The sequence below is a fragment of the Aspergillus aculeatinus genome, assembly GCF_003184765.1.
Source record: "Aspergillus aculeatinus CBS 121060 unplaced genomic scaffold BO66scaffold_8, whole genome shotgun sequence".
Taxonomy (NCBI): domain Eukaryota; kingdom Fungi; phylum Ascomycota; class Eurotiomycetes; order Eurotiales; family Aspergillaceae; genus Aspergillus; species Aspergillus aculeatinus.
In genome coordinates this window covers 459,947-474,194 of record NW_020291477.1, presented here as the reverse complement: position 1 = coordinate 474,194, position 14,248 = coordinate 459,947, and the positions used below count along the sequence as shown (strand labels likewise).

The 14,248-nt window shown below is 53.9% G+C and overlaps 5 protein-coding genes across 5 annotated transcripts; 4 read left to right on the top strand and 1 right to left on the bottom strand.

Moving 5' to 3' along the window:
• Positions 1-78: 78 nt before the first annotated feature.
• BO66DRAFT_343373 (uncharacterized protein) lies at positions 79-1,571 on the top strand. The gene is made up of 2 exons (XM_025644491.1): positions 79-250; positions 312-1,571. Exons 1-2 carry the CDS (start codon positions 149-151, stop codon positions 1,395-1,397), a joined length of 1,188 nt encoding a protein of 395 aa, XP_025507043.1. The 5' UTR covers positions 79-148; the 3' UTR covers positions 1,398-1,571.
• A 998-nt stretch (positions 1,572-2,569) lies between these two features.
• On the top strand, positions 2,570-4,868 carry BO66DRAFT_237724 (elongation of very long chain fatty acids protein). The gene is made up of 2 exons (XM_025642824.1): positions 2,570-3,738; positions 3,803-4,868. Exons 1-2 carry the CDS (start codon positions 2,947-2,949, stop codon positions 4,652-4,654), a joined length of 1,644 nt encoding a protein of 547 aa, XP_025507042.1. The 5' UTR covers positions 2,570-2,946; the 3' UTR covers positions 4,655-4,868.
• Positions 4,869-6,395: 1,527 nt separating this feature from the next.
• BO66DRAFT_469000 (glycoside hydrolase family 35 protein) lies at positions 6,396-9,824 on the top strand (the record flags this gene model as incomplete). Its single annotated transcript, XM_025652692.1, has 6 exons — positions 6,396-7,196; positions 7,248-8,247; positions 8,301-8,594; positions 8,648-8,719; positions 8,772-8,859; positions 8,938-9,824. The coding sequence occupies 6 exons, from the start codon at positions 6,396-6,398 to the stop codon at positions 9,740-9,742; spliced, it is 3,060 nt and encodes a 1,019-aa protein (XP_025507041.1). The 3' UTR covers positions 9,743-9,824.
• Positions 9,825-10,657: 833 nt separating this feature from the next.
• On the bottom strand, positions 10,658-12,524 carry BO66DRAFT_409012 (putative MFS transporter; the record flags this gene model as incomplete). The annotated part of the gene is made up of 7 exons (XM_025649156.1): positions 10,658-10,827; positions 10,885-11,332; positions 11,392-11,623; positions 11,673-11,833; positions 11,893-12,056; positions 12,115-12,217; positions 12,270-12,524. The coding sequence occupies 7 exons, from the start codon at positions 12,522-12,524 to the stop codon at positions 10,658-10,660; spliced, it is 1,533 nt and encodes a 510-aa protein (XP_025507040.1).
• A 164-nt stretch (positions 12,525-12,688) lies between these two features.
• Positions 12,689-13,658, top strand: BO66DRAFT_237701 (uncharacterized protein). Its single transcript, XM_025642823.1, has one exon. It carries the CDS (start codon positions 12,872-12,874, stop codon positions 13,550-13,552), a length of 681 nt encoding a protein of 226 aa, XP_025507039.1. The 5' UTR covers positions 12,689-12,871; the 3' UTR covers positions 13,553-13,658.
• Positions 13,659-14,248: the final 590 nt, after the last annotated feature.

Genomic DNA, 14,248 nt, shown 5'->3' with positions numbered 1-14,248 from the left:
CTAGCCAAATCCGGACAGGCGTGGGCTGGGCTCCGCTCCACCCCCGACCGCATCCGTCTGGCTCTTATCAACCACCGCTGCCATTTGATCGGCGTGCCTTCTGCTTAGGTTCACATAGACACTGTCAGTTCTACATTTACCAGCCGATATGAGCGGCTTCAGAGGGGTTATGAAAGAGGGATGGCACCCTAAAGGCCGAGAGGGGAAGAAGGAAGGTTGGAGGAATGATTTCAAAGGCATCAATCAAGTGGTTCGTGTCTGCTCCCGATGACGCAGTTGAGCTTAGTGCTGACCAACGCTCCAACATTCAGGCCGGATGGATGGGTAAAGGGAAGGACAAGGACGAGCGTGAAGAGCATGTCGCCGTACCACTCTCATCCTTGAAGGATCCTGCCTCTTTTGGACCACCACCGAAGCACATCAAGTACCACGGCGCCGGAGCGCTCCCGAACGAACTCACACCTGATCGGAGAGGCCTGGGTGCCCCCTTATCAGAAGATCAGATTCAACAACAACACGCACGACAGCAGGAGGAGGAGCAAGCTCGAAACGATGAGGCTCAGAAGCCAGCAGCTCCTCCCCTACCATATCGAGTGAACCGGACAGGACTAGATACCGCCAACCTACCCCCGCCCCCAGTCAGGCGCGTGGACTCTCCGGTGGACTCTGTGACATCTGCAAGCTCCAAACCAAAACCCAGCGTTCCACCTCGACTTCCGTCCCGGGCCAGCTCAACACTATCCTCGCAGCCGCCCACTCCGCCTCCCGCATATTCCACACAGCCGTCAACAACCAAACCTCTTGAAGGATACCTGAATCAGAATGCCACTTCTAACCTCTCTCGATCCGGTATCTCAGTGCCTGCTCTCGGAATCGGGAGTGATAGCAGGCCTTCCGGCGCTGCTTCGCCACCAACTGCGGGCCCAGTTGGTCAAGCTCCGGTCAATGAGCTCCAGTCACGCTTTTCTCAGTTGAGAACTACATCCTCCTCCCCAGCACCTCCTCCACCAGCACGAGGGAGTACACACGCAAACGAATCATCGCCTGTTTCTGCCACTCACGCACGGAGTGGTTCTGCGTCGCTCAACGACTTTCGCGAGCGACATGGTGACAAAATCGATGCCGGCAAACAAAAGCTAAACGGACTCAATGAGAGATACGGAATCTCGCAGCGGGTCAACAAATTCTTCGATGATCAGAAGTCCCCAAGTGCTCAGGTGCCCCCGGTGCCCCCGCACCCGGTTGTACATCGTTCCTCGTCAAGCATCGACTCCTTGGGCCAGAGAAAGGCTCCGCCGCCGCCGCCGCCTCCAAAGAAGGCGGGCATGCGATCAACACCTGTCAATAGCACGGGTTCTGCGCCGCCGCCTGTTCCGTTTAACACCAAACCCCGCTGAGCGAAGGGTGACTATCATGTTTATATGTAACACTAGCCGGCTATTCTATGCGCGATGTGCTCGCGCTGCTGCACATGTACTTCAGCGAATCTCATCGTGATTGCTGGATATCAGTCGTTCTCTCGACATTCAACTGTATATAAGGTTCTAGGCTAGAAGAAACATGGATGACAGATGCTGGAGTAGCCCAAGCGTACCAATCCGATTGAGTATAGCCAGTAACTAAGGGAGAGGCAATGACGTCGGCGGGTCATGCTGACTCAAGTTCGAAGAATGAATATTGCCGCTGTTTACCGCCTCACATGGCTGCCTAAACACGGGGGCTCGCAATTAATTCTTGATGAGGTCTACTTGATGTCATTGGATTTGAAATGGTGGTTACTGTGTGTTATTGTTCATCCGTCAATGGCTTGATTGCGGGGAGCGTGAACATGGATGGATGGTGGCCACCATTGGCGTCACTAAATGGTCAGAGAATTATCCAATTGAGCTGGTTGGTTAACCGAGGCGCAAAGCACTCCTCCCTATTGAAGAGAAGAGAAAAGGATTCTTTTATGCAGGAACGGGGAAGATGCCTTAGGCTCGCACAAGACTATGAAGATAGCTTCCATTCTCAGCCCCTTCTGGAACTACAACAACTCCTACTCCTACAAAGCATCCCTTGGTTGCCGACCACAACTTCTTGCCAGGGAGTGGCCGGACCTCCCCCAGAATCCCAAATAAGGTGTGATACCGGCGTTAATCACAATCACAAGCATACCGGACCTCTCCAGAAAAATTATTGCGCGCATTGAAGTCTGCCTGCCTTTGTTGGGCCGAGGCTTTGAAGGGCGACCGAATTCCCAACAAAACGCATCATGGCTCCACTTTAATGCCCTTGTCGTTGCTCCCATTTGTCCTTATCTGGGTATCCTGCTTGGCTCAGTCCGGCGACAGGTCGGAGTCGCGATGAATGGAAGTTGGAATTGATCAAAGTGACTGGATAATGGATATTATTGACCTCTTGACTGTTTCTGAGTAGTCCCAAGTTTCACCTGTTGAAAAGAGATAATTGCCTCTGCTTTCCTCCCAGGCGCCCACGACGATCTCCTCCCTTTTTATTTTCTTGGTTAACCTTCGTCATTGCTCTTTCTAAATATCCTCTTCTCTTCCCACATTGCATATCCCGAGGATTAACAGGGTTGATGCAATAACAAAATAATTGATCCTTTATCCGAATCCGAACTCTTATCGGATTGATTGGCGCCTGGGGCCCTAGCAGTTTGTGCTAGTATTGCGGGTGTGGTTTTCCACGAGAACTTTTTTTTTTTTTTTTTTTTTCCAAAGCCGGCTTCCTTCCCTTTTTTGGGGTCAAGGACGTGGACTGTTGAGAAAAGCTTCCCCATTTACCCCATTATCAGTGCCATTGGATGTGACTAGGGCATAACTATCTGCTCAATTCCTCCCTCTTGTTCACTTAGGCACTACCATATCTCCCTTTGTGATCACTACCATCATCTACCTCTCTATACATACCTATACACCATTGTCCGCTCCCGATTGCGTCACAATGGTCGACATCACCGTCGATGGCCAGTCGAACCCGGCTGTCATCCGGTTCGGACTCCCTCCTTCTTCTCTTCTACAATTCCCTCCCAGTGAGCTTCCTGCTACGCTGCCTGCGCCTATTACCTCCGAACCGACCTGGTACCAGCCCTTCAACATCCCTCCCGAACTATACAACCAGCTCCTGGACGTGCGCGTTCCCATCACCATCGCCAGCGTCTACGCCGTCACTGTCATCTTGTTGAACCGGGTTAACAAGAGTCGCGGTTACAAACCCTGGGGATTCAGTCAAACGAGGCTCTTCAAGCTCTTCGTGATCCTCCACAATGTTTTCTTGGCTATCTATTCCGCGTGGACCTTCGCCGGCATGATCCGCGCCTTCCGCAACTCGTGGCCCAGTCACGATGATCCCAACTACGTCGCAGCCGTCGCAGATACTCTGTGCAAGGTCAATGGCCCGCGCGGTTATGGTAACGCCGCTGTCTACGATCCTTCTGTCGAGCAGTGGACCATTCGGAACCCGGAATACAAGCTGGCTGAGACGGGCGTGCCTGACTTCACGGATGTTGGTCGCCTGTGGAACGAGGGACTGGCCTTCCTTGGATGGATCTTCTATCTGTCCAAGTTCTACGAAGTTTTGGACACCGTGATCATCCTCGCCAAGGGTAAGAAGAGCTCCACGCTGCAGACTTACCACCATGCTGGTGCCATGATGTGCATGTGGGCTGGTATTCGCTATGTTGCGCCTCCCATCTGGATCTTCACCTTGGTTAACTCCGGTATTCACGCTTTGATGGTACGTACATCCAAAAATGTTTTTACAGGGTTGCTTGCCTAGCGCTGACTGACATATTGCACAGTACACTTACTATACCATCACCGCTCTGCGTATCCGTGTCCCTACCGTGATCAAGAGGTCCTTGACCACTATGCAGATTACTCAATTCGTCATTGGTTCTGCCATGGCTGCTTCCTATCTCTTCATCAGTTACACACTCCCAGCCAGCCAGGGTGCTTTCGAAGCGCCCCTTTCGACTGCCCAGTTTGTGGCTGCCGAAGCTGCGGAGGAGGGATTGGTGCCCTGGATCAAGAAGCTTGCTTTCCGGGCTGCAGGTGCGGAAGGCCCTGCCGAGAACGTGGGAGTTCCTGACACCCCTGCTGCTGCTCCTGTGCAACCCCACCGTGTTGGTCCCATGGTCACTTGCATGGATACTACCGGACAGGGTTTCGCGATCTGGCTCAACGTTGTGTACCTTCTCCCCTTGACTTACCTCTTCGCTCGTTTCTTTGTCCGGTCTTATCTGTATCGCAAGGAGCCGGGCGCTCGCCAGCCCAGCAACATCCAGGCCGCTGAGAAGGCTGGCTTGGATGCCTTGAAGGGTGTCAGCCGCGAAATCCGCAAGGCAGTCGAGGTGAATGGAGAGACCAGCGAGGGCACCGAGGATGAGGCCCTCAACCGCGTTCAGGCTCTCCGCTCGCACAACAAGTCTCAGCAGAAGTCGGCTGTCGAAAATTCGCCCATTCGCACACGCGCCACCACTGCCAAGCAGAAGGCCCGCGCTGTCTCCAGCGATGCGGACTCCGACCAGGGCTTCTCTACTGTCCCTTCCAAGAAGGGCGCCAAGAAGACCACCAAGGAAGAATTGCAGGCCCCCCCTGTGGTCGACGCCAAGGACTCCAACCCGTTCGAGGTTCTGGATCGATCTGCCTAGGCCCGGGGAGTTTGAGCACTGGTGCCTCTTCGAGAAAACCTTTTACCTCAGTTCCGCTTCGAGGAGTATTCGACGAGCTAGATGGCGCAAATCCTCCGAGTCGGCTTCACCAGAGGTTGTCGCTTATCTCAGCTCAATTTCTTCCTTGCGGTTCTCTCTTGTCAGAATTCATGCCGCTCTGAATTTCTGGACCGGCCGCGCAGACCATCGAGGATGAATCAGCGATTGCGCCCCGATCGACTCGGGTGCGATGGATCCCCGCGCGCTGCGCCCAAAGCTGTGCGGAAGCTGGTTACCTTGTGGCTGCTTTCGCACTTTCCCCACGCTCAGTTGTATACTATTCCAGCCCCGTGTCTTGCATGCTATGGTGGATTGGGCTGCAGCTCTTTGCTATTCTTGTCTATAACAAATTTTGTCCTTTTGCCGTTCAATGCTTTGTTTTGGTTGGTGTACATATCAGGGGCGTCATTTGCAGGTGGGTCTGGGCTTTGTTCTCGCTGGGAGTCTCTGGGTAGGATGCGGAAAAGTGACTAGCTATTATTGACCAAATAAGCAAGATCAGATCGGAACGATGGAACAAACGAATCAGTATCATGGTCTGAGAATGGAAGACTTTCGAAAGGTTCTCGTAGTTTGTCGTTCCTCTGTTGCTTTGAGTATGAGGTAAGGGCGGTCAAGTGAGCCACCGCCTACCCTTTGCTCAGATACCGCTGCCTCCATGCCAGAGTCTCTCTCCCTCCTTTCAACTTTCCAGTATAACTCGCTCCCAGCTCCCAGGATGCAACCCATCATTGGCATCGATCCGGTCGAAGTCGGACTCAGTCTTCTGCAGCGATGCTATCGTCGCCGTCGGTCATTTGACCTGTATTGCTTGCGATGGGAGCGATTTCCACACAACGGTGAGGAAATCGGAACCGAGGCTCGTCCTTCCAGGGCAGGTCCACACATCATAAGACAATTTGCCAGGTCGGCAACATAAACAATCATTCAATCAAGGGAAATGACCGGACCCTCCCCCTCTTCTTATTCGAGAAGTCAGTCTCCGACGAAATCGCAGGCCGGGCGTGGACGGTGACTGGAGGAAAAACCCCCAGGCTAAACTTCCCCACAGCCGGCCGTCTCCACGCCGGACTTGGGTGGCTCACTGGCTATGACGAGCCGGCAATGGTTCAGACCCTGGTCCCTTTCCCCACATCCTTCATCTCGCCTTGGGCTCTTTGCTCTAAAGCACGCGGCAGAGAAGCTCTGCGCCTCTTCATTTACCAGTTTGTCGACGCGCAACGGCTCTAGTGCATCGCATGAGCGACCTAATCAACCACATATTAAATGTCCTCGCTTGGGCCCAATCGCTTACCGTCTCCGGCCTCCGCCAGTGGGGTGAAGTGGACAATGTCGGGTCCGTTTGGTCGTTTGGTCGTTTGGTCCTCTGTCCTGTTTCCCCAGCAAAGCTGAGCTTTTTACCCAGTTGAGCTCGAGAGGACTTTTTGTTTCTCTCTCTCTCTCCTTCGGTTTTCCGTCAATGCCCACGCCAAAAGTCAATTCCGGTGTCTAGTAGCTTCTGTCCTGTTGACGATGCAAAAATTCTGGTGACGTGGGGTTCCTACCTGCCTGGCGAAGGAACCGGGTATAAATTGAGGGCGCCTGGTCGCGGCCGTTCAAGGAAAATGTTTCTCTCCCAAGCACATTTTTTTTCTTGCCTTGCCATTGTCTTGCCCGCGCAGACAGGTGCATGGTCTGAGCCATGGCGCGATTACTCTTGCCAATTTCTCTTTTGCTGGCAAACTCAGGTCTGCTGACCGCTGCTCAGAACCAGACTGCTGAGGGGTGGGAAGTCTTCAACAATGGACTGACCACCGACGTTCAATGGGATCATTACAGTTTCCATGTGAATGACCAGCGAGTCTTTGTATTCTCTGGCGAGTTTCACTACTGGCGCATTCCCGTTCCCGGCTTGTGGAGGGACATTCTGGAGAAGATCAAGGCTGCTGGCTTTACCGGGTTCTCCATCTACACCAGCTGGGGATATCATTCCCCGAACAACCACACAGTTGACTTCTCCACCGGCGCCCACAACATCACCTCGATCTTCGATCTTGCGAAGGAGCTCGGTCTGTACATCATCGTCCGTCCCGGACCGTACGTCAACGCGGAGGCCAATGCTGGTGGGTTCCCCCTCTGGTTGACCTCCGGTGAATACGGAACCCTGCGGAACAATGATTCGCGGTATACGGATGCCTGGAAGCCATACTTTGATGAGGTCTCTCAGATCACCAGTCGCTACCAGGTTACCAATGGCCACAACACAATCTGCTACCAGATCGAGAACGAGTACGGTGACCAATGGCTTACCGACCCGAGCCAGAGGGTTCCCAATGAGACTGCCATTGATTATATGGAGCTCCTCGAGGCAAGCGCACGCGACAATGGCATCACAGTTCCATTGACCTTCAATGATCCCAACATGAATGCGAAGTCCTGGTCTAGTGACTGGTCGGATGCTGGAGGCAATGTTGACGTTACTGGTGTTGATTCCTACCCTTCCGTAAGTGATTTATCTCCGAGATGTATCTTTCTACCAATCTGACCTATCTAGTGCTGGTCATGCGATACTAGCGTGTGCGACTCCACCAACGGCGCCTATGTTCCTTATCAGCTGGTCGAATACTATACCTACTTCCAAGAGTTCCAACCCCACATGCCCTCATTCCTCCCCGAATTCCAGGGCGGCTCTTACAACCCATGGGCTGGGCCCGAAGGTGGATGCGGCGACGATACCGGTGCGGACTTTGTCAACCTCTTCTACCGGTGGAACATCGCGCAGCGGGTCACCGCCATGAGCTTGTACATGCTGTACGGAGGAACCAACTGGGGTTCGATCGCTACCCCTGTGACCGCGACCAGCTATGACTACTCCGCACCCATCTCTGAGGATCGTTCAATTGGCTCCAAGTACTACGAGACCAAGCTGCTGTCGCTGTTCACCCGCAGTGCCGGCGACTTGACCATGACGGACCTGGTCGGAAATGGAACCCAGTACACCGACAACTCCGTTATCACTACCTATGAACTTCGGAACCCGGAGACCAATGCTGCATTCTACGTGACGCGGCACGCGGACTCCACCTCGGACACGGATGAAGCTTTCAAGCTGCACCTCAATACGTCGGCTGGAAACCTGATCGTTCCCCGCAACGGAGGCAAGATCAGAATCGATGGACATCAGTCCAAGATCATTGTCACGGACTTTAATCTCGGCTCGGAGACTCTGCTGTACTCTACGGCCGAAGTGCTTACCTACTCGGTCATCGACAATGAGCCGACCCTTGTCCTCTGGGTGCCGACCGGCGAGTCTGGAGAGTTCGCTGTGAAGGGTGCCAAGTCTGGATCCGTCCTCTCGAAGTGTGCGAAATGCTCTCAGCCGACCTTCAAGCGGCAGGGAGGCAGTCTGACCGTCAGTTTCACTCAGTCCGCGGGAATGAGTGTGCTGAAGATCGACGACAAGCTGCGCGTGGTTCTTCTGGATCGGACTGCAGCCTATCTCTTCTGGGCCCCTACCCTTACCGAGAATCCTTTGGCCCCTGCCAACGAGACAGGTATGGAAAGCTCACCTCGGCATATCGTCTGCAGAATACTGACTTCTTTATAGTACTCATCCAAGGTCCCTACCTTGTCCGTTCCGTGAAGGAAGATGGCAACACTCTTGAAATCAAGGGTGACGCTGTCAACGCTACGGAGATTGAGGTCTTCGCTTCCAAGAAGGTCAAGAGCCTGACCTGGAACGGCAAGCAGATCAAGTCGACCAAGACTGCCCACGGTAGTCTGCGAGCCTCTTTGGCTGCTCCCAAGGCTATTACTCTTCCAGCTTTCACGTCCTGGAGATCGAACGACAGCTTGCCTGAGCGTAGTGTATCATATGATGATACAGGTGCTGCTTGGGTTGGTATGTATACTCGACCCCGATCTACTTTAGGTTACAGCCTAACAGAATTCAAGCGGCCGACCACATGACGACCTACAACCCCCAGCCCCCGGCGACCCTTCCAGTCCTTTACGGTGATGACTACGGTAGGCAGTCTGGCTTGGTACAAGACCAACAATCAACTAATCGCGACTACAGGTTTCCACAACGGCATTCGTCTGTTCCGCGGATACTTCAACAGCTCCGCCTCCGGCGTATTCCTCAACATTCAAGGTGGAGACGCATTGTAAGCTCATCCCTCCTCCCCTCCACCCTTTAACCCCTCCTACCCGTAGAGAAAGTAACCAGCTAACCCCCACACTAGCGGCTTCTCCGCCTGGTTGAACGGCCATTTCGTCGGCTCCTACCTCGGCAACGCTACCATCACCCAGGCCAACAAGACCATCACCTTCCCCGCCGAGTACCTCTCGTCCGACCCCAAGACCACCCCCAACGTCCTGCTCGTCGTTCACGACGACACCGGCCACGACGAGACCACCGGCGTCCTCAACCCCCGCGGTATCCTCGAAGCGCGTTTGTTGTCTAACACCTCCTCTACCGCCCCCGAGTTCACCCACTGGCGCCTCGCCGGCACCGCGGGCGGAGAATCCAATCTGGACCCCGTCCGCGGCGTCTACAACGAAGACGGCCTCTTCGCCGAGCGCGTCGGCTGGCACCTTCCGGACTTCGACGACAGCAAGTGGACCGTCGCTTCTTCGTCCTCTTCTTCCTCCTTGTCCTTCACCGGCGCAACCATTAAATTCTTCCGCACCACGGTGCCCCTCCAGATCCCCACCGGACTGGACGTCTCCATCTCGTTCGTTCTCGGCACCCCCGACGACGCCCCCAGCAACGCCTACCGCGCCCAGCTGTTCGTCAACGGCTACCAGTACGGCCGGTACTTCCCCTACATCGGCAACCAGGTCGTCTACCCGGTCCCCGCGGGCGTGCTGAACTACAACGGCGAGAACACCATCGCCGTGGCGGTGTGGGCGCAGACCGAGGCCGGCGCCGGGATCAGTGTGGACTGGCGCGTGAACTATGTGGCCGACAGTTCGTTGAATGTGGCCGCGCTGGAGACGGCGGAGTTGCGGCCCGGGTGGACCGAGGTGCGCGAGAAGTATGCTTAAACGGCGGCAAGTCTTGGGAGGTACAGTCTTGTGTTCTTGATGTGTCTAGGCTAGTAGTCTTGGGGGATGATGTACAGCAAGCATACTTAGCTTGAATGAAGAATGAAGAACATTAAATGTGTACCTATTGTCTGCATTGGGTGTTAGACTAGCATTAGGGCAAAGTATGAGCACTCTTATCTACAGGTCGCCTGGATCTTCGGCATTGATGCCTCCGGTCTATCCTTGGATTCGAAGCAAAAGAGAGATAGACACGAGGTTTTCAAGGCAACCCCACAGACACCATGCGACCTCCCCCCAACCAGGCGAATCAGCTGACCTAATCGCCTTCTTCTCCAACAACAACCCCCCCTCCTCCTCATATGAAGAAGAGAGAAGAGAAAGGGAGGTGACGGCGGCCCTGATTGCTTGCTCACCGCCCATCTGAGAAGCCTTGGTCAGTTCTCGCATTTAATTAGCCTGCCGTAGTCCGAATCCGAGCACCTTCCACCTCTCTCTCTCTCGCAGGTGTCATCTGGAGTCTTCAGCTGAGTACTGTACAGACAGTTCCGTAGAGCACTACCGGGATGGTTGGTTAGTCCCGGAATTGACTGGGAACTCAGTTTGTGGCTATGGGGCCAGGGGGCTTTTTTCACGACTAGGTCGATAACTCCCAGCGTATGAATTCTTTACTTGCTGGTTTCCATACGTGGCCAAAAAGCGCACGTGCTCTATCTGGCAGAGATACACTTACACTGGCCAACAGAAAAGCATTTGTACAGAGAATCAATCATATTTACTCGACTTGTTGGAATCATAAAAACAAGTCATATAGCCAGCTATAGCTAGTTCACTCTCATGATATACCCTTCTCATAACTGACCAAAACAAAAAAAATATACACGTCCAGGCACCCTGTCCCAGGATACAGAGACCTTAGACCAGGAATCGGAAGCCTCTGGAACTGGCTTGGCCAGGCACCTCCCCGCTGCTGATGCCTTCTCCGCGGTCGAGTTTCTTGTTCAGCCGCACCAGAACGAAGCGGAGCGCCGTCGCGGCGAGAATGGCCAGGAAGGCTGTGGCGCAGTTGACGGACATGGCGGTGACTATATCTCTTATTAGGCTCTGCAAAAGCAACACGGGATGGGGTGCAAGAGACTCACCGTAGCGCGGAGCATCGCTGTCAGGGTACATGTAGCTCGCGTAGATACTACTGATGTTACTGATACAGTTGATGCCCGCCAGGGCCGCGGCACGCTTGGAGGCCGGACGAGGCAAGGTGCTCGAGATCCAGCCCAAGGCCACGACGTAGCTGGCGTAGAAGGAGGGGACCATGAGCATCATGGCCACGTAGCGCGGAGCGACGCTCGTGGTGGCGGCAGCGAGGATAAAGGCCGCCACGGAGATGTAGAGTGGTAGGGTGATGTGGAAATAGCGCTCACCGGTCCGGTCGGCGTGCCAGGCGTTGGTGAAGGCGGTGATGACGGCCAGACAGTAGGGAGGGGCGGTCAGACACAAGGTCTCGATGTTGCCGTAGTTGAGGGTCTTCACAACAGTGGGGAAGAAATTGGTGACCGAGGCAGAGGAGACAATTCCGAGAATAAGAAGCATCTAAGTTCATTAGCGATGGAAGAAGCAGAAGGATTATGTGCGATAGTAGATTGACTTACCAACAGGTAGGTCTTAATGTCAGTGAAAGCCAGCTTGACACCATGCAAGAAGGTCTGCTGCTCGCTATCGACCCAATCGTCTTCGCCAATGTCTTCCTCCAGACGCCAAGCAGCCAGCTGCTTCTCCTCCTCGGTGAGCCATGGAGTGGTACGCGGGAAATTGGGGAGAATGAAGACAGAGGAGAAGGCCACAACGATGGTGATGGCTCCCTCGATAATGAAAAGCCAGCGCCTGGCCAAAGTCAGTAAAGGGTACATAAAGCTCGCTTGAGTGTACTTACCATGACCGAAGTCCCATTTTGTGATCCATCCCATCCGTGATGCCTGCAGCGATGAGGCCAGAGAAGGCTCCCGACAGGAGAGAACCCGAGTACAGCGCGGCAGTACGGAATCCAAGTTCCTTGCGAGTATACCAGGCACTCAAGAAGTAGAGACATCCGGGCTAAAAGAGAGAGAGAGTCAGCAAACCCTTTGCGGATCTTGCCAGGGGCGAACGCATACAAAATAGGCTGCCTCCACGAAACCCAAGAAGAACCGAACGATGACCAGACCAGCATAACTTTGAGCGCCAGCGGTGCACGTCGAGATAATACCCCAGAGCAACATAGATCCCGGGAGGTAGAGAGCGGGTTTACCGATCTTGTTGAGCAGCAGGTTGGACGGAACTAAATAATCAGAACTTATTCATAACGACGCAAAAAGAAACAAAAGAGGGGCTCTTACTCTGCATCAACAAATAACCCACAAACAGAATACTGACGCAGGTCTGATATTGCACTCCCACCAGGCCCAAATCTTCCTCGAGACCGGCCAATTTGGCAGCCGCCTAGTAGGTGATCAGCAACAAGGATCGAAAGAAGGGGCCACGGGTCACGTACAATATTATTCCGGTCCAGGTAATTCAAGATATACATGATAATAAGCATAGGCAGCAGACGCAAATCGATCTTGCGGACCAGAGCGCGTTCGGCTTTCTGACGCTCCTCGGGCGACAGACTGGCGACATAGGCCGGGGCCTCTTTGCGAGGATTGGGCTTGTCGGCGTTGGCCACTGCATTGGGGACGATTTCGACGTTGTCGACATGGCTCTTGTCGATGTCCCGTTCGGGATCATAAGAGGTCCTGGGAGACATATTGCGTCTCCTAGTTTGGGGAACGGAGTCTATAGATTGGCCTCCAAAAGCGATGAATGAAAGACCCGAGTATCACAGAATAGGGTAACTCAGTGAAAGAGAAAAAGGAAGGGGTATCAAGAGGAGAGAGAAGAAGAAGAAGAGGAGGAGGAGGAGGGAAGGGTGTAAGAGACAAGACAGGGCAGCCAGCCAAGTCGGGATCAGGAACCTTTTTGTGTGCAGGGCATGGTGGGAGCCGAAGAAGCGGACAGCAAAACCGGGATTTTTTTGGGGTCACCCCAGACTGATGGAATGGAGGATGGAGGAGAGTCGGGGAAAAAAGAGGGTCTGGGGGACGGACTGGAGACATGCCACACCGAATCGGCATCGATCCTGGGGGGAAGGACTGGGCGTGGGGGTTACCGAAGAGATTCCGACGAGGGAGGAGATACATAGTACTAATGTCAAGGATGACGATGACGATGATGATGATGATGATGATGCATCAGTGCCAGTGGTTGATCAAGGTTGTCTGTTGTATGGAGACGGGAAGACAAGAAGGCGAAAAGGCGGAACACACCAAAAGACGAAGCCGAAAGGGAAAAAGCGGAGAGAACGTGGGGGTTGCCGTCCGACGTTGCAACTGTTTGCATTCTGGGAAAGTACTACTTCGTACTGGGTACTCACAGTGTACTACTATACACACAGTCCGAATGATTCAACCCAGATGCAGTGCTTCCAGCATTGACAAACAAGGCTCAAACACCTCAAATTCCCCCTATTCTACACATTCAATCAATCAAGTGACCAACAACATAGCACAGCACACCAAACTCCCTTCTCCCCCCCTGCCCCCGCGCATCACCCAACCAGCCCGAAACGAGAATCGGGAAAGAATCTCGGCTTCCAACCCAATGCGACCATCAGCCCATGGTCCATGGTCCGTCCTGTCTGCCCGGCGGCGGGCTGGACCGTCCATCCGTCATTCAATGAGAAAGAAAAAGGACCTGACGCGGGTGTCGCCGGAGGCAAAATTTTTCCCTTTTTGAAGAAGCTTGACGAGAAACAAAGGGATCGAATCAGACCGACTCATTGACAGACAGACAGACAGACAGACAAACAGACAGGATACCTGGTGACCACGGGACCGATCCCGATCCACCTTTTCTATCCCGACGCCTCCACCACCGCCAGCACCACCACCACCACCACCACCACCACCACCGTCGTCACCTCCACGCTCGGAAAATATCAAAGGCATTTAAGCGAGCTGACACTCGTCAGGGTGAGGACATGGGCGTGGTAGTGGCTGCGGATCCGAGGATTGCGGAGAGCGAGGAGGTGGGAGCATCGGGAGCAGTGGGAGCATTGGGAGCATTGGGCGAGCCGTAGGCGGCGGATGGGCCCCAGGCAAGTGAAAGCGGGGAAAAGAAAGATGCCGATTTTCGGGTTTTCCCCAGAGGAAGCCTGAGGATGGTTTGGAAAATTCAAAGGAAAGCGTGGGGGTTGCTTTTTCCTCCCCCCACAACCTTACAACCCTCGCTCTTCCTCTCGACATACCCCCCTTACCTAATGACTTTTTCCTCCTTCGCCTGCTCTTCTTCTTCCCTCAACAATTCGGACTCCTTCTACTTAAATTCTTTTCCGTCTCCGGATCAATGGTATAACTAGAAGTGAGCCAGGAGAAACACTGACCCGCCACCCTCTATCGAATACAATAAATCATAAAGATCTACGCATGACAG

Coding starts and splice junctions, on each gene's coding strand:
- BO66DRAFT_343373 (XM_025644491.1), top strand. CDS start 149: ATGAGCGGCTTCAGAGGGGTTATGAAAGAGGGATGGCACCCTAAAGGC. Junction 251..311: donor TCAAAGGCATCAATCAAGTG/GTTCGTGTCTGC, acceptor TCCAACATTCAG/GCCGGATGGATGGGTAAAGG.
- BO66DRAFT_237724 (XM_025642824.1), top strand. CDS start 2,947: ATGGTCGACATCACCGTCGATGGCCAGTCGAACCCGGCTGTCATCCGG. Junction 3,739..3,802: donor CCGGTATTCACGCTTTGATG/GTACGTACATCC, acceptor CATATTGCACAG/TACACTTACTATACCATCAC.
- BO66DRAFT_237701 (XM_025642823.1), top strand. CDS start 12,872: ATGCCACACCGAATCGGCATCGATCCTGGGGGGAAGGACTGGGCGTGG.